Source organism: Pezoporus occidentalis, unplaced genomic scaffold (assembly GCF_034315485.1).
Source record: "Pezoporus occidentalis ecotype Australia unplaced genomic scaffold, CSIRO_AGI_Poc_V1 ctg68, whole genome shotgun sequence".
Lineage (NCBI taxonomy): Eukaryota > Metazoa > Chordata > Aves > Psittaciformes > Psittacidae > Pezoporus > Pezoporus occidentalis.
In genome coordinates, this window is record NW_026916030.1 from 5,864,893 (window position 1) to 5,886,041 (window position 21,149).

The following is a 21,149-nucleotide window of genomic DNA, read 5'->3' on the forward strand; positions in this document are numbered from 1 at the left end:
GAGGAGGGATGATATACATGTGTTCAGCCTGGAGAAGAGAAGCTGTGTGGAGACCTCATAGCAGCCTTCCAGTATCTGAAGGGGGCCTATAGGGATGCTGGGGAGGGACTCTTCATTAGGGACTGTAGTGACAGGACAAGGGGTAACGGGTTTAAACTTAAACAGGGGAAGTTTAGATTGGATATAAGGAGGAAATTCTTTCCTGTTAGGGTGGTGAGGCACTGGAATGGGTTGCCCAGGGAGGTTGTGAATGCTCCATCCCTGGCGGTGTTCAAGGCCTTGGGTGCCATGGTTTAGTGTGAGGTGTCCCTGCCCATGGCAGGGGGTTGGAACTGGATGATCTTAAGGTCCTTTCCAACCCTAACTATTCTATGATTCTATATAGAGCCCAGGCTCAACCACCCGGTCCTCCTCTCACACACCCACAACAGCACAACACTCAGATGGACACCTGGTTCCCACTCTTCAAACCACCCAGCAATAACCAAGAACACAGAAATCATTCATATTTAGAGGTGGGGCAAACACGGTCCCAGTTGGTGGAGAAAATGTGGTAAACGTCTCACTGGATACCTCAGAAAATAGCACCAACATGAAGGGTAGGTAACAATAAAAGAATGAAAATCATATCAATCATAGCTCTTCCCACTTGTTCCTCAAGGACCAACCTATGTGACGTTTCTGAAGTGGAATATTTTGAAAACCCTGTTCCATTTCTCTCACAACAGCTCACTGAACGAAGGCCACTGAGAAATACAGCACCAGGAATAGCAACACCGGTGTGTTAGGAGGATAGATCCAACAGCAATTTTGCGGTATCTGAAAAGAGCAGGCTGATTCACTGCTGCTTTTTTTCCTCTGGCTGACTCATTGGGAGATACTGGACATAATTCTTTTAAAAATTCATAAAGGATGGTTCAAAGGCATTCATTACAATTTCATTACTGCACACGAGGCAATCCTGAGTGGTTAAGTGCAGCAAATCTTAACTTGTGTCCAGCAGTGATCACTGTGACAGTAAAACAAGCATATCTCTGGCTTTCTAGGAATGTGATAGGTCTTAGCATCCTCCTGTAGCCATAGGCACAAGACCTGTAACAGAGGAGATATGACCCTACCTGCCAGGAGACTGTTTTAGACACCAGTGCAATAGCTAGATTTGAAAAAGAAAGTATCAATAAGAAGAATTGTTCATGTCTAGATGCAACTGTTAAATTAAGATGCCCTGAAGAAAGAGAAGGCCCTATTTTTCCTTGCGTTTTACAACACAAACTCAAGAAGGTTGGATGTGTGTTTTTCCACAGTGGCCACTTGCGTATTATCCGGCAATGTCTGCTGGATTTAGGTGAAGTTACATGTTACAGTTGAACCAATATAAAGGCCAACAACCAGGGAGGGTGCAAGGCTGGCAGGGGAAGGGGCAAAGAAAGCATAGTGAGGGCATCAGGAGGGAGAGGATAAATGGCATTGAGCTATTAGATGGCTCAGAATGTGCCGTGGACACTCTTACAGAAGCACAAGTTTTCCTTCCATCTCTTTGTTTCAGTGTTTAACAGGAGTTTAGAAAACAAAGAGTTCCTATCTCAGACATTCCCTCCTGCTTAGTCACGGCAGGGATGCTGTAAATCCAGTGGCTGGACACCAGCTTAGGATTTGTGGACCTTTGGCACAGCGGATGTCAGCCACTTCCTTTCCCTGTGGCTCACTTTTTCCTACTGTGAAAGGGAGACAGCAATTACTCACTCAGGAGACCGACATGACCTGATTCATCACTGCATGTCACAAAAGGAAGAAGGAAGCTGAAAGAGGACAATTTGCTCTCTACACCTCACTGCAGCAATTACCACCTCTCGTGACCGGCGGAGAATTCAGCTCCTGCATCCGTGCGCTGTAATCCCGTTCTGAGGCTGCTGTCTCCCTGCTCACCCACAGCCCAGGGGTTAGACAATGCTGCAGGATCCTGCTTTAGGTTGTATCGTGACAGTAGGCCATTATCCTCTGATGAACGTAACACTGATGCCTTCACCTTCTCTACTAGGAGCTATTCTCTTCTCCAATAATATTAAGCCTGCAGGATGGAATTTTTGAAAGGTTTAACTGACTTTAAAATTCATTCTTTAAAATGACTGAAGGCTTCACTCAAAGGGAAATTCCCTGTCATTGCTATGCCAAAGCAATTACAGCTATACCACAAAAATTATCCCACTATAATTACGCCGGTATGAGCTTCCATCTGAACAATAACCTGGAATGTTTTCCCAAGCAGCCAAAATCCTCTGGCAGCTCTGGTTCCAAGCCTCTGGGAGGTAGGGATCTGCTCCCCAAAGCCCTTTTCTTCCTCACCCTGGTGACTCAGAGAGCAACTCAAGATCTAGTTTTCCCCGGTACGAGTTTTCCTATCGGAGCGTTGTAGCTCCACTGGTACCTTCCTGCAGGCTCTCTGACTCCTCCCAGGAAGTCCCAGCTACAGATGAAGCATTTCAGAGGCAGGGAGAGGGCAGCATGTGTGGAAAGGCAGCCTGGGTGGCTGTGTCAGACTTCCACAGCGTCAGGCAGCGTGGTCCAGCTTGATTGATGTAAGTTGGTTTTATAACCCCCCCACCATCCCCCTGGGAGCTGCCTTGCACCTGCACGTGTGTGCTTGCTGGCTATTGCTGCTGCATTCACCATGTGTAGCACCCCATGGAGGGATGGGTTCAGGGGGACCCTTGTCCCCAAAACCTTTTGGGTGCATCTGCAAGCAGCAGGGCTGGTTCAGCACAGTGGAGGTGCTTGGGGAGCACCGTGACAGAGCAGGCGGCTGGTGCCTGCGGGCTGGAGGGCGGGAGGTGGGGAGTGACCAGTCCCTGCAGTGACCTTTCAGCTGTCACCTCCGAAATCCTTAGTGTGCTCTGCCCTGGGCACCCGCCAGGGCAGAGGTTCCCCATATCCCTTGCAGGGAGTGTATGTACGGCACAGACTGGAATGCCCAACCAGGTGAGTGGCTCTCTGAGCCTTTCCCAGGCTTTTTGTGTAGCTGACCCACTCCAAAACGTTTTCCAGGCCTGGGGAGGAAAGGCAGAGTCCTCTGCCCTCACCCTGCTCAGCTGCTCCCACTGGCAACAGCACCGTGACTCTGGTGCTGCCTCTAGCTCTTTGCAGGAGCCTTGAGCACAGCTCTTACAGCAGCCTTGTAGTTTTATGTGTCTGTTGAAGCCCTTTTTACTGCCATGCTTTCTTTTTGTCACCTGCAGGGTTAGCCCCCTCATTTCAGTACTTTGCATCCCAAAGCAGTGCCCCCCACATCTCAGTGCCCATCCCTGACATGCTACTGTCCTGCACACAGGGACAAGGTGGATATTTTGCAGTCATGAGCAATAGTATACTATGGCTTCTGGTTTTCCATTAATCGTGCTGGACCTGCCTCGTCCCGAGGTACACAGAGTGTTTGCTTTACCCCTGCAGCTGTGGAGTGCTTGTCTCACCCCTCTGCTTTGTGCCTGGGGGAAATGCAGGTCCGTGCCCACAGGAGTGAGACAGCAGGAGCCGTGGCATGCTCAGGAGAGCGAGACCGTCCCTGCGTCACTTCTTGCTGGAGAGAAAGAGCAGCACTGGATATAGCTCCTACTTCAGCGAGGTATTGAATGCCCAGCAGCACTGTTTCTGGCTGGCAGCCTGGTCCCTGGCTTGGGCTGCAGTGGTGTGGAGCCCAGGGGAGCTCACTGCCCAGGAGCTAGTCTTGGCAGTGACGGCAGATAGGGCACACCAGAAAAAGCCACACTGGTGCAATCTCTGTACCTGGCAGGCTGTTTAAAGGTTATATCTATAAGCAAGAGAACCTCCTTCATACAGAAGAAAGCTCATTGTTTGTGGGGTTGCCTTGTCTCACAGTCTCTTCTACTAAAGCCCCTTGGGTTGCAAAGGACTTGGGAAATAACAGTATCCCTCTTGGAGATACAAATGTGCAGAGCCGGGAAACCACAAGCAGCAGGGAGTCAGTGGTGGAAGGTTGTGGCCCCTAAGTCTTCTGCATTTTTACTGGCCTGTTCTGTCTGGCTGACAGGCAGATTGGAGCTGGAGAAACACATTGTTTGGTTTGAGGAGCAGAGCAGGCTGAAAGAGATTTAGGGGCTGTGTGGTCCCAGGAATGTTGCTCTCTAGCCTGATGGGCAGCCACTCTTGGCAGCATCGTGCAGGCTGGGGATAGGATGGGGAAGACATCAAAAGAAGAAAGTGTTTGTCATTTTCCTTCCTGTAAGGGCTGGAGCAGACAAGGCCTTTCTTCAGAACTGGGAATTTCTGGGCATAAAGCACCCTCTTTGCACTGACACCAGCACACTTGCCAATGCTGTTCTTTGAACTGTGACGAGCAGCAGCCCCACCACAAGAGAGCAGGGCTGGAGCTGTTAATATTTCACCTTCTTCATTTAAGTTGGAAGTTTTGCTTTCCGAGACATAAATCCTTGTACTCCCACCAGAGTCAGCTCAGGCACTGGGTCTTACTGACCGTAGTATCCATGAACTTGGGCAGCTAAAGAGCAAAGCAGGGAACTGAGGGAGAGAAGTGGGGAGGCAGTGACTTCTGCTCACCCTTGGCTACCTGCCTGGCACCACGGGGGAGCACAGAGTCCACCCAGTGCCCTCTGAAACACAGGCCTCCTCAGCAAGGTATTTGCAAAGATCCTTAGTGAGGGCTGACACTGTATAAAAGTCTAAAGACCTCAACACAAGACATTTTTGGGCCACTTCTCAAATTCTGGTGCAGCCCTCTGGGAATAGCAGAAGTGAGCAGGTAAGTGAAGAATTCCTGCTACAGCCGAGCCTGGGGAAGGGGCTGAACTGGGACCCCCACCACCACCTTGGCACAGCAGAGCATAAACCCTCACATCTCAACTGCTTTCACATGCCCTCCTCATCCTTATTCAAACATATTTTACTTGCCAGTGGTGATGATTGTTTTCTTGGCTTATTGATTCAGAGACATCCTCCTTGCATCCTCATGCTGGCTTTTCTTGGTGCATTGAGTATCATTTATCTCTGGTCTCCAGTCCCTTTGCTGTCTGGTTACCTTTTTCCTGCACTGTTGAGTTATTAAATTCTGCCTCTGCCTCTTTTCATCATCCTCACAATAAATTCCCCATCAAGCACATCTGACTTTCTCCCACTTCCAGCTTATTCAACTGGAAGAAGGATTTTGCTCTCAATGTTTCCCACTGTCCTTCTTCTCACCCCCCCAGCCATGATGCATGTGGAAATTAGGTACCAGTCGGGCAAATGGCACCTTGGTGTCTCTGTACATCAGACTGATCATCTGCTGTGCTCTCCTCTTGCCTGCACTCACTTGCTGCCTGGTTTTGCCATGAACTTTAGGTGCAAAAACCAGCACATCATTTAGGATCTGGAGCAACTCCCTTCACCAAGCACTCTAGCAGAACAAGGAGTAAATATTTCTGCTACTCTGTAGAGCAGTATGGAATAAAAGAAGTTTGCTCTTCTAGGAAAAGGGGATATTTTGTGGCCTCTAGAGAATAAGACGAGACGCTATGGAAAGCCTGAGGTCTGGGCTTGGCAGTGACAATATGGCCGAGCTCATCTGACACAGGTGAAAATGAGGTTTCAGGCATTGCCTGCTCCCCAGTGAGTGTACACACACTTCTTTTGTTCATCTGTTTTTTTCAATTCTTGTTGGAACTTGTCAATGAAACCTCCTCCTCTGCCAGCTCTCGTCTGTTTGATCTTTCATAAAAAGTGTGTGAAGCTGTTTCCAGAACCCACTGCAGCACCATTACTGCTCTAAGGTCAGTCAGCAGCAGCCCATGAAGCAATACTAAAAGAGCACACCTCCTATTAGGAAAAACCTACCTGGGGAGGCCATGCTCCCTTCACATGTGGCCCCATTGCCATTAGGAAAAAGCTTAAAACTTTTTTTGTCTCTCTTTGCAGGCAAAAATGTCAAGGCCAGTGCAATCTCGGAGGCTGGAGGGAGTGGATAAGAATATCTGGTGAGTTAAGAAACTATCTGGTTTACCCTGATGGTAGATGTGGTTTTAGGCAGCTTAACAACAGATAGAAACTGCCACAGCCACACAACACAGAGCAGCAGTCTCCCTCAGCTGCTTTGCATTTGTTCAGGAAGCAGGTTTGTACCAGGCTCAGTTCTGTACCTTCTGCTCACACTTTATGCCATATCAGGTGTTCTGCACCATCCTGCAGGAAGGCAGTTGGGAGCACCTGGCAGTGCACTGCACTCCATCCATCCCATCCATCAAAATGATCCCAGCAGCACCAAATCTGAGCCAAGTGGTTGCAGCACACTGACTGCAGCCTGGCATCTGCTTCAAGCCCATCCTAGGGCACTGCAAGCAGACAGGCAAGTGGAGGGATGCTGAAATGCTGTCCCCAGCCTGCCAGGCGCAATATGCCATTTGGAAAGCCATGTGCTCGAAGAACAGATTTAAATGATCTTTCCCCAAAGTGCAGCTGTGCCTGGTTTTAAACTGCACAATGCCAGTGAGCTGGCTTCCTTTTGAGACTGGTACTGAGGTCAGGCTGCCTTCCCCTCTGCAGAGGCCTTCGTGGTGTCTAGCTGCTAAATATTGCACAACTGGCATGAGCTTGAAAACCTGTCCAGCGTGTGGTGTGCAGCTTCAGCTGCAGCCACATACCCAGACAGCACAATGGCTGTTTCCTTCAAGAACAAATTAAAACCACTGCTCATGGCAATAGCATTTCATCCTCAGTTTAATTGAAGCAGGTCTGAAATGACCTGTGCTTGATCCTGTCCACCTGTGAGCAGCAGTATGGCTCTGCAGGAGGGACACCAATCTCACTCACTTCCAAAAGGATGCTGGCAAGCAGAGCTGGTGCCAGCATGCTGCCCGGACCCTCTGTAAGTACTTGTCTTTCTCTCCCTTTTCCTCTCCAGGGTGGAGTTTGTAAAACTGGCTGCCACCTACTCCACAGTGAACCTGGGCCAGGGCTTCCCTGACTTCCCCCCACCGAACTTTCTGAAGGAGGCGTTAGTGACAGCCCTCAGCGGGGAGAACAGCATGCTGCACCAGTACACCCGTGCCTTTGTGCGTGGACAGACCCCTTCCTCAGCAGTACCCCCTCAGTCCCTCTTAGCCTTGGCTGCTTCAGGGCTTATCAGGCAGCAGTGAACAAGGCAAACCACATGAGGCAAAACATGCATCCAGCCTCAGCTCGAGCCCCCTGCACCCAGGCTGTAAACCCCTGCTTTACCAGGGTGTTTCAAGCACCCAGGATGGAAGATGCCCTGCACACTCAGTCACCGGGTGCTTGGCCCCTTTCCATGGGCTCTTCCATGTTTCAGGAGGTTTCTGCAACTCAAGTCCCACCATCTTCTCTCCCCACAGGGACACCCACCTCTGGTGAAGATCCTAGCCCAGCTTTTTGAGAAGCTGCTCGGACAGGACCTGGATCCTATGACCAATGTGATGGTGACTGTTGGGGCATACCAGGCCCTTTTCTGCTGCTTCCAGGCTTTTGTTGATGAAGGCGATGAGGTAACCCAAGATTCTGGGCTGCTTGTACCATCTTCCCTCAGGAGAGCCCTTCCTGGCTTTGGGTCTGCCAGCAGCTGCAGACTGGTTTTCATTGTCCTTTTCCAAAGCAGAAATGGTTTTATCCCCATTCTCCAGTATCTGAGCTTCTAAAGGAAAAAATTACCTGCTGCATGGCACTGTCTCATTTCTGCATAAGGCAGAATAACCCTTTTGCCCTAAGTGGTGGTGTTCTTCCCTGACACTTGCCCACAGGCAATACGGATTCTCCATTACAGCAATTCACTGATTAATATTTCCTGTAGCCCCATTGCTCTGTGTACCCATGAGGGAAGGTCTGAGCAATGACATATCCCTTTCTTCCAGGTGATAATTATTGAGCCCTTCTTTGACTGCTATGAGCCAATGGTGACAATGGCTGGTGGGACACCAGTGTTTGTCCCACTGAGACCGGTGAGTGGGACGGAGCAAAGCTGAGGAGGGAAGAGTCACAGTAAAGTGAGCAAAGAGGTGAGAGGTAAGCAAAGCGCAGAGGTCGCAAAGCAAGCCAAGATTCCCCTCTGTTCTCTCTAGAAAGCTCCAGAAAATGGAAAAATGATGTCTAGTGCAGACTGGAAGCTGGACTCGGCTGAACTGGCTTCTAAATTCAATAAACGGACAAAAGCCATTGTCCTGAACTCACCCAACAACCCTCTGGGCAAGGTAATACCTCTGGCCTTGCTGTGGCTGGCCCTGAAAGCTGCTGGGGTGCTACAGTTCACCCAGCCATGTTTGCAGTGTAGCAGTGGCTCAACCTTCCTTGACACAAAGGAAATGGGTGCTTTGGGAGCCCCACACTTTGCACTCACTATTCTGGTGGTTTTAAGCCTGATCTTTTGTGCCAGCGTGGCTTTGCCCTGTTAGACCACTGCAGCCAGCTCCTGCCCACCCAGGCTTGGGAGAAGGCAGGGCTCAGAAATGTTCCTGCTGCATCCTTGCTCCATTCCCTGCCTGCTGCAGGTATTCAGCCGAGGGGAGCTGGAACTCATTGCAGACCTGTGTGTGAAGCATGATGTCCTGTGCATCAGTGATGAGGTGTACGAGTGGCTGGTCTACGATGGGAAGGAGCACATCCGCATCGGTACGGAGAACGGCTTGGCTGAGGCTGGCGTCTTCTCTGGGTCTTTGGGGAAGGATCTGGTGATTTAGCTGGGGTCTCCTGGAGCCCATGGGCTGCCTGCATGTGCAGCTCTGCTGGGCTTGTATCCCCAGTAGAGGTATTTTGCTGCACTTCAGTCTCAGCCTCCCAACCAGAACTAGCCCTGACTTCCAGAGCCAGTCAGAGGAAACAGAGAGGTACCTTCACAGCACAAGACCTAGAGCAAAGAGCCCTTTGGCTCCAGTGAAACTGAAACTTTTCCTATACTTTGAAAAAGCACATTTTCCGAGTGTCTCTAGTTTTGGGACATCCATTTCAGCATGATTTCAGAGGCCTGACAGGCCTTCCTGTTGCAGTAACATGCAATCAGCTTGTTGCAGGGTGATGGTGCTTGGCATCTTTGGGAATACCTGGGGCTCGGTACATGTGTGTGAACACACTTAATTACAAAGAGCTGCTCTTGAGAAGCCAGGCTGTCTGCTTGGGATGTGCTTTGAGGCTCATCCAGGTGAAAGATGTGCTGTGACCAAAGGCCACCACAGTTATGGTGGTTAAAGAGCTCTCACCTGTCATTAATGCAGCCCAGAAGCGAGCATGCTCAGCACTGCCATTGGGGTTTCTCTCTTCTTTCATTGCCAGCCAGCTTGCCGGGGATGTGGGATCGCACAGTGATCATTGGGAGTGCTGGGAAGACCTTCAGTGCCACTGGCTGGAAGGTGAGATCCCTCATGCAGCGCCTCATTGTGTCCCCATCCCTGTCCCTTTGATTCAGGGCATGGGTTCCATTGCCATAGCATGGCACTGGGGACTCTGCTGCCACACACTCAGCTTTGAGCCTCAGAGTCTGAAAGTACTAAAGCTGCTTTATGATAATCCCGGTTGGAAAATACAGTGAAGCCAGTGCAGGCAAATAAAGGGGAGCCCAAGCAGGTACCCAGACACTTACAACCTTCCTCCTCCTCTCCTGGCTGCAGGTAGGCTGGACAGTGGGACCCAACAGGCTGCTGCAGCACATCCGTACCGTGCACCAAAACTCAGTGTACCACTGTGCCACAGCTGCCCAGGTAAGGCAGCTCCCTGCAATCCCCAAACCACTGAAACGAGGGTGAGAGAGGGTCCTTCTGCCCACAGCTGACCTGAAAGGCACATGGTGCATGGTGCCATAGAAAGGCTCCCTCCTCTCTCCCTTTAGTTGTCCCATGTCTGGCAGGAAGGGGAGGGCACAGCCCACCATGGGGTATAGTCCTTATTTTGCACTGACAAATCAAAGGGGCCGTTTGGAGGTGCTGAAGGCAGAGATCTCCCTAATCACCTGCAAATTGCATTGGAGCATAGACTCCATTCCCAAGCAAGTCTTGACCATCTTCCCACTGGTTACTGGCTCCTGTCTCCTTACAGGAGGCTGTGGCTCAGGGTTTCCAGAGGGAGCTCATGCTCTATGGGAAACCAGACAGCTACTTTGTCCAACTGCCCAAGGAGCTGCAGAAGAAGAGAGATTGGCTGGTCCGGAGCCTGGATGCTGCAGGGATGAAACCCATCATCCCCGAGGGCACCTACTTCTTGTTGGCAGACATCTCCAACTTCAGTGAGTCACCAGCAGTTTCGCTCAGGCAGGACTGAGTGCAGGGTCCAGCTCGGGACAAGAACCTGCATAAACCACCACCAAAGCAGGGATGGACAACAGCACATTCCCCATCCAAGCTCCCAGAAGCTGTGGGTTTGGGGCTTGCCTGTGGCACCTGGCAGTAGCCCCAGCCTTTGTGCTGCTGTGCTTCTCCTGCAGAATCTGATGTCCCCGACATCCCTAATTCTGATGAGCCCTATGACTCCAGATTTGCAAAGTGGATGGTCAAGAACAAGGTAAATGCATCTGGCCCCTTCTGCTGTGTTTGTGCCCTCCTTGCTGGAAGCACAGCACACCACCACTGTGGGGTCTCACATGCTCATGGCAAGGGGTGTCATGCAGGCTGCATGCCAGCCCACGAGGAGTAACCTCAGCTCCGTGTTTCCCTTTCCTAGGGACTTGCTGCCATTCCACTCTCTGCTTTCTACTGTGGGGCCCACAAGAACAACTACAGCCATTTCATCCGGTTCTGCTTCGCAAAGGTGAGATGTGTGGCAGCGTAAATGAAGGTGAGGTTAGGAGTAATAATCAGAGGTGGTTTAATGATGTAAATGCCAAGAAGAGGTGTAAAGTGCCTTGAGTATTTGAGCCTGAGCATAGCACCACGGCTGGTCTGACCCCCTCCTGCAGACATGTGAGCCGAGCCAGGGCAGCATCCCACATTTCTTGGTCAAGACAGTCTTCTGGGTGCCTGTTTAACTGCCCAGAGGCTATGCCTGCCCCAGAGATGGCTGTGCCCGTCTCATACTGAACATGCAGCATTTGCAATGTTCCAAAATGAGAAAGGGATTTTTATACGAATGATGACTGCAGTGACGGGAAAGGGGATTTGGCTGGAAACCACTGCCTGAACCTGTGGTATTTGTTTAGGAGGAAGCTACGCTGAAGGCAGCAAATGACATATTGCAGAAATGGAAACAGGAGAAAACCAGTCCCTGAGTGCACTGAGAGAGAACCAGGCTCTCCTTGGTCCTCACCTGCCCCCGCTGCTCTTTCTTCCTCTTACTTTGCTTGGCTCCATACTTTGATACGTTCTTGTTGTCCACGTTTTCTGTCAGACAAATGGGCAGAGATTTGCCAGGCCCAGGGTCTGGGGGACACTTTCTGTCACTGAGAAATGATTGCACTGTTACTGTAAGAACCAAGTCTTTGCATGCCCTGACAGTAAAACATCAAATGATGTTCTTCTTAAGTTTAAAGACTTCACTAATCAGTTCTGGGATGCATCCAGCAAGATGCAAGGTAAGGATGGCTCCTGGGGGCTTTTCCACCACCAAATTCTGCAAAGGCGTCTCAGGACTTACCTTTAAGGCCATGCTGGAGCCTTACCATGTACCCCAGGGCACAGGATACCGTTTCCACCAGCACCACGTTCCCATGGGATCATGCAGTATCATCAGTAGGTTAATTCCTATGATCCTGAAAATCATAAACCCAGTGAAATGGTGTTTCCCAGAATTAACATTGTTTAGTTTTCCCATTATTCTTTTCTGTGCATCTCTGGGAAAGCTGAGATGGGTCACTGGTTACTCCCAGGGAAACAGGCTTTCATGAATAGCCTGGCTACTGCCAACCCTTCCCTGTGCATCCCCCAAACTACTCCTGGCACTTTGTCAGGGCTCAGCAGCATCATCCAGGCTGCAAAACAAAACCTTCAGGCCTTTGATGAACGCACACAGTGGCTGGGGAGGACGGGTACAGCGGCCTTGGACTGCTCCTGTTGCTGGTGGCCCCTGTAGCCTCCCACCCACCAGGCTGATGGGTGATGGGATAACGTGAGCAGCATTTTGTAAGGTCATTCTTGCATCACTGTCGATTTCAACCTGGATAACAATGCAAACCAGCATCACCCATCACGCAACAGACTGCGCAATAAGTATTTGTAGCGGTTAAATTATTAAAGCAGAATTACTGCAATTACTGAAGAGTCAATGGCTCTGTAATGATCACAGGGCTGACGCAGCCTTCCTGGAGAGCTGCCGTCACATGGCAGCATCCACATTGCATCCGATGGTGGTGGCTGCTCATCCCACGCTGGCCGGCGGGTAGCGGCTCCACAGGTTTTGTGTTGGGGTGCAGCTGGTGGCCCCGATCCCCTGGGAGCCAGAGCTGCAGGAGGAGGGCAAACACCCACCTGCCTTCACCAGCAGGAGGCGGGGTAACGCATCCCATCCTGCCTGCACGGCCTGGATGGGTGAGGGTGCTGCTGAAGGCCCTTTTGCACCCACGGACGTGCCAGATGCTGAGAGCTACAGTCACTGAAACAGACGAACCGCCGTGACATGAAGAGTAATTGCAACACCCCCGTACGCCTGGGCTCCCGCGCTAAGCCATGGCGCACCCCGCAAGGGGCACGGTCCCTCTCCCCATCCTCCAAGGCGCACATGGCGCTCGTGCAGACACCCAGATGAGGGTGTCCGGATGTCACAACCACCCCGGGCACCCCCGCACCCAGCCGTGCTGTCCCCCGGCTCCCCCATTCCCCCCCGTCCCAGATCGCAACAACCCCTGCCCCGCTTAAGCACCGCCCCCTGCCCGGCCACTGGCTCACGTGACGCCGGCCTCCTCCCCGCAGTGGGCGGGCACTGGCGCCCTCCAACCAATCACCACGGCGGGAGGGGGCGTGGCCCGGGAGGGAGGCAGAAGATGGCGGACGGCGGCGGCGCGGCCAAGCGGCCCAAGGGAGTGCAGGTGGGGAGCGGCGTTGGCCCGGTCACCGCGGGCGGCCCCTGAGGGGAGCCCGGTGATGATGGTCGCGGCCGGTGTCCCGCAGGGTGCGGACCGGAAGGTGGACTGGCGGCGGTGGAAGCAGGAGAGTAAGGCCGGCATCGTGTGGGGACTGCGGGCGGGGATGCCTGGGAGCGGGAGGCCCTCGTGTCTGCGCCGGCGGTCGCGGCTGTTGGCTTGCAGCGAGGGGATGAGGTTTGTGCGTTCCAGGGAAAGCCGAGAAGAAGAAATGGAAGGAGATGAAGCTGCTGAAGAAGCTGGAAAAGCAGCGGATGCGGGAGCTGGAGGAGAAACGAGCCGAGAAGCGAGAGGAGCAGCGGGAAGACAGAGGTGATGCTGCTGTGACCCCGTGGGGAGGCCCGGGTTGAAAGGGCTGAGGGAACTCGGTCAGTCAGCCTGAGAGATAGATCTAAACAGGCATGAACCCGATGCAGTGAGAAACCTTTGTGAAGGGGGAGCCTGTGATTAAGCAACAGAGGTTGCTTTTCACACCCCCCCCAGTAACTAAAACACTGCATGGAGCTGTCAGGCCATGGCTCTCCTCTGCTCCCCAGGGCGGCACTACACGCTGAGCGTGGCCCTGCCGGGCTCCATCCTGAACAACGCCCAGTCCCTGGAGCTGCGGACGTACCTCGCAGGACAGATTGCCCGGGCCTGCGCCATCTTCTGCGTGGATGAGATCGTGGTGTTCGACGAGCACGGGGAAGATGTAAAGTAAGATCTGTTGTGCAGGAAGAGCTTTGGGTCGGCACACAGAGACCGAAGCTGAAGGAGACACGTGGCCTGCAGAGAGAGGTCCAAATAGGATCTGGTGACAGGCTCTGCCTCTGGAACAGCCCTTTCACAAGGAGCTGGTTTCAGGTTAAGGAGCAAGGCTTCGTCCTCTGCAGGCCCGACCCGTCTCATGCTGAGCTCACGAGCTGCTCTCTGTCACTTACAGGAGCGTGGAGGGGGACTTTGAAGGAATTGGAAGGAGAGGCAAGGCTTGTGTGCAGCTGGCTCGGATCCTGCAGTACTTGGAGTGCCCTCAGTAAGTCCCCCATGGCTGAACCGTGCATCAGAACCGACTACTGTGGGTATCTGATGTGAGGGGCTATGGGAGCAGGAGGCAGATCCTGTTTATATTGTCTCATTATGCAGAACACAGGAGCTCATTGCTTCACATGTGTGGTTCAGGAGCTCAACTAAAAGAGCAGTGACTGCAGGCTAGAACCTGCATGATGGAGGTTACCTCTGGGACTTGAGGGAGCCAAACAAGCTTTTCTCTGTACTCAGCTCCTTTTAAGTCAGAAAGGACTAGAACTGAAGCCGACACTCAATAAAAAGGTTGGGTTTACATTTCAACCTTCTCTGCCAACAGGTACTTGAGGAAATCCTTTTTCCCAAAGCATGAGGATCTGCAGTTTGCAGGTAATGATTCAGTTGTGTCTGGCCCAGGCTGCTGGCTCTTGCTCGTGTTACATGAAACACACAGACCTGAGTGTGCCCCGTCAGAGCACAGGCTGTGATGTGCTGGACCAGAGAGGGAGGGGGTAGCAGAGCAGTTGTACTTACACTTCTCTTTGCTTTCTTTGTGCTGTTTTAGGGCTGCTCAACCCCCTGGACAGCCCCCACCACATGCGGGTGGATGAGGACTCGCAGTACCGGGAAGGCGTAGTGTTGGACCGGCCAACCAAGGCGGGCAGAGGCTCTTTTGTTAACTGTGGGATGAGGAAGGTGCGCGTTACCCCCAGAGCCCAGAACCATGTCCCCTGTCTCTCTGGCAGACTTGAAGGAGGCAGGGTGGGTACTGAAGGCCATGGTGGACTCACACTGGGTTTAATGTTCGTTGCCATCTTGTCCTTTCTGGCTCATCAGTGTTTGTAGCTTCCCAAGTTCTGGCAGGTTTGCCTGCTCAGCACTTAATTGCTTCACTGCTGGAGCGCTTTGAGCAGCAACACAGGCCTCAGATTGCTGACCCAGGCACCCTGACCCTGCTCTGCACTGCATGAGCCACACAGGCCCTGACCACAGAGCTCCTCATTGCAGCCCCAGGCCAGAACAGACCTTCCTCAGAGGGCTCCCTTCCTTCCCCACCTTTCCCAGTACTTCCAGCAGCGCCTCATGCTGAACCTGACTGTCACTGCAGGAGGTGCAGATCGACAGAGAGCTGAACCCTGGCCTGCGAGTCACCGTGCGCCTGGAGGAACCCCAGAAGCCAGGTAATCCCCTGCTCCATTAGCACCTGTGAGCTTCAGTGCTGCAGGAGTTGGTCCCTTTCACATCACAGCTTCATATCACTGATACCTGAAGGTACCAGACAGCTCTGTGTGTTCCTTTGCTCCAAGCACAGTTTTAATCACCCCCTTACCACACCTCCCTGGTGAACTGGAGAGAACTATCAGCTCTTTGACCAGTAATAAACAGCCCAAACGTACTTGCAGAATGCACTCAGAAGGGTGGCTCTTTGTTATACACGGAGTCAGTGCCCTGCTCCAGGTGAAACTGCTGTGTGTGGCTGCTCACATCCAGCTCTCACTGTGGGTGCTGATCTCTTTGCTTCCCTTTCAGAAGCTAAAGTGCGGAAAGGCACCGTGGTGTCCTCACAGCACCCTCGGACAGTTTCGGGCTTATACTGGGGTTACAGCGTCCGCCTTGCCTCCTGCCTGAGTGAGTATCTGCAGGGATTCTCTGCTCTCAGGCCTGTCACATGTAAAGGCTGAAGCTAGGGGCATGAATCACGCCAGTCACCCCCCACTCTGCCCTGTACCTCCACGCACCATTGCTCCAGGTGTCCCCATCGTAGCAGTGGTGCTCTCCATCTCCAGCCAGTGCGGCTGCGTTTCCACTGTAACTGCCTCCCATTCATTCACATCAAAGCCAGCAGTGACACCTGAGCCTTGCAGAATCCTTTTCCTGTCTTCTGGTTGATTAGAGCTCCAAGGAGAACCATAAGCTGTTAGTGAAGGAATGGTTCCTGGCACCCGTTTGAGCTTTGAGGAAAGGTGCTGCAGCTGAGAATGGTGCCAGACACTCCTGCAGCAAGGGAACTGTCAGGAAGAGTCATCTGTCTCTTCATGCACTGAAAAGCAGTTCCTTCTGCTGCCACCAGTCATCCATGGAGCGCTCCAGCCTGTCCAGAAGGCACAGAGCAAGGGCAGGAGCACACACAAATAGCCCCATATTGTGTCTGTGTCCCAGGTGCTGTGTTTTCAGAGTGCCCGTTCAAGGAAGGCTACGATCTCTCCATTGGGACCTCAGAGCGGGGCAGCTCCGTGGATGAGGCCACTCTCCCTTCCTTCAGGTTTGTGTCCTGCCCTCTTGGCCCCACTCAAGCCTGCAGTGAGGCCTGGTGCAGGCAGCAGAGCTGCACTGTGGCCTTGGTGTCTTCCCAGGCAGGAATGCTCCTAGATAAACCTAGACTCACTTACAGGCTGCCTCCTGTTCTGCTGCTCCCTTTTACACCAAGGCATGTTCCTTTGCATTGCATTGCTTGGGGAAGTACCCAAGGATAAGGCCAATTCCTTCCGTTTCTCTAGAGTTGGTAGAAGGGACTTTCACATTGGTACAGTGCTGCGGGGCTTTGTTAGGGCAGCAGCTGCATTGGGAATCATCAGCAGGGACACAGTTCCCTGCTGCAGCAGCACAGGGGCTCAAACCCAGACCCACATACTTGAGCAGAAGAAATGAGTCTGTTTCTTGCAGATCAAGTTGAGAGAACTACTTTATGTGAAGCTAATTCTTAATCCACTCAAAGCATCTCCCTTGGTGCAGGGGTAAGAGCCAGTCTCCCCTCTCACCCTGCCCGTTCTGCTCTCCCCTAGGCATGCCCTTGTCGTGTTTGGAGGTCTGGAGGGCTTGGAAGCTGGGGTTGACGTGGACCCAAACCTGGAGGTCACTGACCCCAGCGTCCTGTTTGACTTCTACCTGAACACATGTCCCAGCCAGGGCAGCAGAACCATCCGGACAGAGGTAGGGCAGGCGGCAGTGGCGTGCTGGGGTGGCACCTCAGCTTGCCTGGTGCTCCTCAGGGAGCAGCGCTCCTGGCTGACCCCCTGCTCTGTTCCAGGAAGCTCTGCTCATCTCCCTGTCTGCGCTGAGGCCCCACATCGACGAGGCTGTGAAGACACCGGTGCCAGCTGAGGGCAGGGAAACCACAGACCCTGCTGGCAGCTGAGGACTGCGTGGGGCAGAGGCTTTTCAGACGTGGGGTGCTGGGCACATCACTCCAAGAGCCTGCGGGGCCAAGCACAGTGACTGAAGCTGGAGGTGCTGCTTGACTGAGCCCCTGGCTGGTGTTGGGAGCAGCAAGTCTGCATCTTGTCTGTACGGTCCTGCCAAGGGCTGGTCACCGCCCGTCCACAGCTGAGAGGAGCCTGGCAGCAGGATCTCAGCCATGGAGACATCTGGGGTGGGGAATAAAGCAATATAGAACCTCAGCTGCCTTGAAGTCCATGCGTGAGTGTCTTGGTGTAGAGGATGGGCACTCAGTGTCCAGAGATCCTGCATGCTCAGCACCTCTGGAGCCCGTGGCCCTCACACTTAAAGGAAGGCAAAACTTAACCCCTATGTCAAGAAACTTTTCCTGTCTCAGCCTGATTTCCCCCATCCTCCCTTCAGCTCAAGGCTTCATCTTTCCCAACAGCAGGAAGGGCTGGAGCTTCAGCTGGACCTCAGTGCTAAAACATGTCAGCACAGCTCATTACAGTTTGGCTCTGTCTGTGAGGCCTTAAGCTCTGCCTACAGTAAGCTCAAACAGGAAAGCAGCTGGAAAAGTTGGCTCTGTCCTCCCCTCCTCCTGCTGAGACACTTGGACCTTTGGTGAGAGCAGATAAGAAACAACCAATAGTGTGGGTGTTCAAAGCTTTACTGCTAAAAACATCTGACAGAAAACAATCATAACAATCCTTTGGCCACAGAAAGGCAGGAACCTCTCCCTTCCTCCCCTGCATCCATCTTGCTCCCATCCTTCCCTGCTTAAATAGCAGCAACTGAGTAACTTCCCTTTGTGCCTTAATGAGCCACACACAGGAGTAACCTCTGTACTGCAGCTCAGGGGCAAGCTCTAGAGCCCTGCTGCAGGGCCTGCGCTGCAGACTGGCTGCGTGTGCACAGTTGTTACCCGGAAGGTAAGGGGAGGGGAAGGGTAAAGGGAACATGGGTTTGATTCTCGTTTCCCACATTTAAAAGCACACAAGGAACTATTGTTCCTGTGTAGATGTGACTGCTGCCAGTCCCTTCCCCAGGAGTACCTGGATGTGCTCAGCTGGGGTTCAACGCTTGCTTCCAGCTGTGATGGCTTTCAAGTTACTGGTTCTCTTCAAGATGTTTGGGACAAAGAGGAGCCCCGAGGCTCGCTCAATGCTCTCAATGGGGACCAGGAACCGTTCCAGGGGGATTTTGTCATCCACGGGGCTGTTGGGCATCACATAGGAGCGCAGCTCAATCTCCCCACTCTCCTTTTCCAAGATGAGCACCTTGAAGAAGTGGGTGGGAACAGCCACGTTGTTCTTCCCAATCACCTGGTACTTGACATACATCTTCCCGTCGGCCTCCATCCTGCACCAACAGCAACATCCCATTGTTACCTCCTAATCTGGTGCCACATCCACCCCCCTCAGCGCCCCGCCAACCCTCCAAAGTGAGCCCCGACCCCGCAGCAGGGCACGGAGCAGCCCTGCTCTGCAGTACAGCTGAATCAGAGCCGATGTGAGGTGAGGCTGCGCTGCGTGAACACTGCTCTGCCCAAACCCCTTCCCTGCTGTCTCAGCCCTTCCAAGCTGTTTCCTGCCTCTAAAGAGGTCGCAGCATGAGCCAGCTGCTCCTCAGCACTGCGTGAAGATCTTTGCAAACAAAATCATGCATTTAAGTGGAGAAAGAGCCCAGAAAATAAAACCTTGGAGCTTTAACCTGCAGGGAACGGGGCTGCAGCCTCCTCTGTTAATGTAATAATCTACTACTTGGATTAGTAAGGACTGCAAACAGAAGGGACTTGGTGATGTTGTAGCTCAAGAAACCCACCCTCACTCATGGCATAATCAACTGCATGGGAAATACACAAACCGATCCCGAAAGCACCCGCTGAGCAGGGCCTTAGGGAGCAGCTGGGAGGCTGCACCCCCCCCTCCCTCAGCCTCCTGTCCTTGCCCAGCACCACAGACCCCAGCTCAGCCCTTGTGCTTACCTGGGCAGGAAAAGGGGTCCTGTGCAGACGTAGACGTTCTTGTTGTTCCTCGCCAAGCTCCTGCTGTACTTCTCAAGGTTATTCCAGGCATTCTGGTTCAAATGAGGATCCTAGAGACACACCAAGTGACAGGGGCAGCGGTCAGTGCTGGGGACCTTCCCCTCCGCTCAGGGTGCTAACACCCGCTTTCCTGTACACCCCAAGCACCTTCCAGAAGAGATCTCCACCATCACTTCCACTTGGGAAGCCGCACACAGCGAGGTCCTGGTTTGCACACCCAGGAACAGCGCCCGCTCGCCTCAGCCCACCCTTTTCCAAGCATCCTCCTGCCTGTTTAAGGGAGCTCCTGGCCCCAGGGAAGCGCGCAGAGGTGCCTGCAGCATCGCTGCTGAGCGGAAATACGGCAGCACCGAGAGACTTTGGCCCCTCTGGACCCAGACACCCCCCCTCTCTGTCTGCACGAAGGGAAGAGCGTCCGGAAGCGGTTCCCATCCCGGAGCAGCGCCCGCCCTTGACCCCGGGCCGCTCCGGCTGCCCCCGTAGCGGGACGGGCCCTACCTGCGGGGCGATGTTGCTGAGGTAGAACGTGTCCCGCATGGCTTTCTGGCTCCACTTGTGGTTGGCGGCGGCCGCCAGGTGCCCGCGGTCGAAGCCGCTGCCTCGGTAGTCGGCGTTGGTGGCTCGGTGGTACTCGTGCACCGAGTCGTCCTCCTGGAAGTCGCAGGCGGCTCGCTCCGAGGCGCCGCTCAGGGTGTCCCGGTTGAGCTGCTCGATGACCCAGAGCGCGCTGCGGCTCCGCGGGTCGTAGCACAACACGTAGGACTCGCGGCTCCGCAGCTGCGCCAGCCCGGGCAGCCCGTACTTGGTCAGCTCGACCGGGGCCGAGCCCAGCAGCGCGGGCGGCCCGGCCGCCGCCACGACGGGCACCACGGGCAGGCGGCCCAGCAGCCCCTCCGCCGCATCGCCCCCGGCCCGGCGCCGGGTGAGGGCCGCCCCCAGCCCCGCGCCCAGGGCAAGCGCGGCCCCGGGCACCAGCCACCGGCTCCGCAGCATGGCCGCCGCTGGGTTGTGGGACCCACCCCTTAAAGGGGCCGCGGCTCTCCCGGGAACGGCATCGTCCGGAAAGGGAGCATCGCCCCTTTAAGGCGCTGCCCGTGGGGGACACCGCGACCCCGGGCCTCACCGGCGGTAGACCGGCGGCAGCGGCGTGCGGGGAAAGCGGCGTCGAACCGGAGCCGGGAGCGGGGCTCCCCGCTGCAGCAGCGAGAACCCCGAGCCCAGCACCAGCCCGAGGCGTCCGCACAAAGCCACCCGTTAGGTGAAGGAAGCGCTATAAAAACAGCGTGCAAAAAGGAAGGATGAAAGACGGAGGGTTCGGGCGCTGGGGGCAGTGCTCTCCGCACCCTGCTCTGGCCATGCGCTCCAGCCAAGGTGAACCCATGAAGTGTGATCTGCGCCTCTCTGACAGGGAAAGGGCAGTTTGGAAGAGAGCTCCAGACAGCGACAAGTCCCTGACGTTCATTCGGGGAAATGCTTTCCCAAGCACCCGAAGCAACCCCAGCCCTTCATTCTGCTCACTACCGAAGCGTACTTAGGTCACATAATGCCAACTCAAATCAGTGCTCGGCGTGACCACCATCAACATCTCCAGCACCCATCCTGCTGGTCCTACCCTCCCTGGCAAAGCCCCAAGGTTTCCCAAAGCTCTGACTGCAGCAGGTGCAGGCAGAGCTCCTCCTGCAGGGAGGGCTCATCCCTCCCCGCATCCCTGTTTTCCCACCCAGGTGAGGATGGGTTCCCCTGCCTGGCAGCAGGCCTGCCTGCGAGGAACACAGAACAAGAGCTATTTAAACATCTTGTTTAGGCCCCTATGAAATAAGGGGGCCCCAAGGCACCCCAGATTAACGCCTCCCATCCCAAAGAACCGCTGCTTCAGCCAATCTCCTGCTCCTGCAGCAGATCAGAACTGAAATGGACCAGAAGTGGAAGCACCTC

At 53.9% G+C, this 21,149-nt stretch overlaps 3 protein-coding genes across 10 annotated transcripts; 2 read left to right on the forward strand and 1 right to left on the reverse strand.

Moving 5' to 3' along the window:
- Positions 1-2,431: 2,431 nt before the first annotated feature.
- On the forward strand, positions 2,432-12,184 carry KYAT1 (kynurenine aminotransferase 1). Of its 7 annotated transcripts, none has more exons than XM_062641432.1 (14): positions 2,432-2,576; positions 3,445-3,616; positions 5,923-5,981; positions 6,905-7,055; positions 7,356-7,505; positions 7,869-7,955; positions 8,076-8,204; positions 8,502-8,622; positions 9,280-9,356; positions 9,615-9,704; positions 10,039-10,225; positions 10,424-10,500; positions 10,660-10,746; positions 11,135-12,184. In XM_062641432.1, the coding sequence occupies exons 2-14, from the start codon at positions 3,533-3,535 to the stop codon at positions 11,201-11,203; spliced, it is 1,368 nt and encodes a 455-aa protein (XP_062497416.1). In that variant the 5' UTR covers positions 2,432-2,576; positions 3,445-3,532; the 3' UTR covers positions 11,204-12,184. The 7 variants fall into 7 exon arrangements, with proteins under 7 accessions (XP_062497416.1, XP_062497415.1, XP_062497421.1 ...); XM_062641431.1 differs by having other exon boundaries at positions 2,433-2,576; positions 3,495-3,616; XM_062641434.1 differs by lacking the exons at positions 2,432-2,576; positions 3,445-3,616 and adding exons at positions 5,496-5,616; positions 5,700-5,777.
- Positions 12,185-12,878: 694 nt separating this feature from the next.
- Positions 12,879-17,409, forward strand: SPOUT1 (SPOUT domain containing methyltransferase 1). Of its 2 annotated transcripts, XM_062641441.1 has the most exons (12): positions 12,879-12,955; positions 13,038-13,080; positions 13,202-13,321; positions 13,546-13,705; positions 13,932-14,021; positions 14,352-14,401; positions 14,577-14,707; positions 15,120-15,192; positions 15,542-15,640; positions 16,172-16,274; positions 16,795-16,942; positions 17,040-17,409. In XM_062641441.1, exons 1-12 carry the CDS (start codon positions 12,911-12,913, stop codon positions 17,145-17,147), a joined length of 1,170 nt encoding a protein of 389 aa, XP_062497425.1. In that variant the 5' UTR covers positions 12,879-12,910; the 3' UTR covers positions 17,148-17,409. The 2 variants fall into 2 exon arrangements, with proteins under 2 accessions (XP_062497425.1, XP_062497426.1); XM_062641442.1 differs by lacking the exon at positions 13,038-13,080 and having other exon boundaries at positions 12,922-12,955.
- Positions 17,410-17,819: 410 nt separating this feature from the next.
- Positions 17,820-20,222, reverse strand: ENDOG (endonuclease G). The gene is made up of 3 exons (XM_062641443.1): positions 19,713-20,222; positions 19,155-19,264; positions 17,820-18,529 (listed from the first exon to the last, which is right to left on the reverse strand). Exons 1-3 carry the CDS (start codon positions 20,205-20,207, stop codon positions 18,244-18,246), a joined length of 891 nt encoding a protein of 296 aa, XP_062497427.1. The 5' UTR covers positions 20,208-20,222; the 3' UTR covers positions 17,820-18,243.
- Positions 20,223-21,149: the final 927 nt, after the last annotated feature.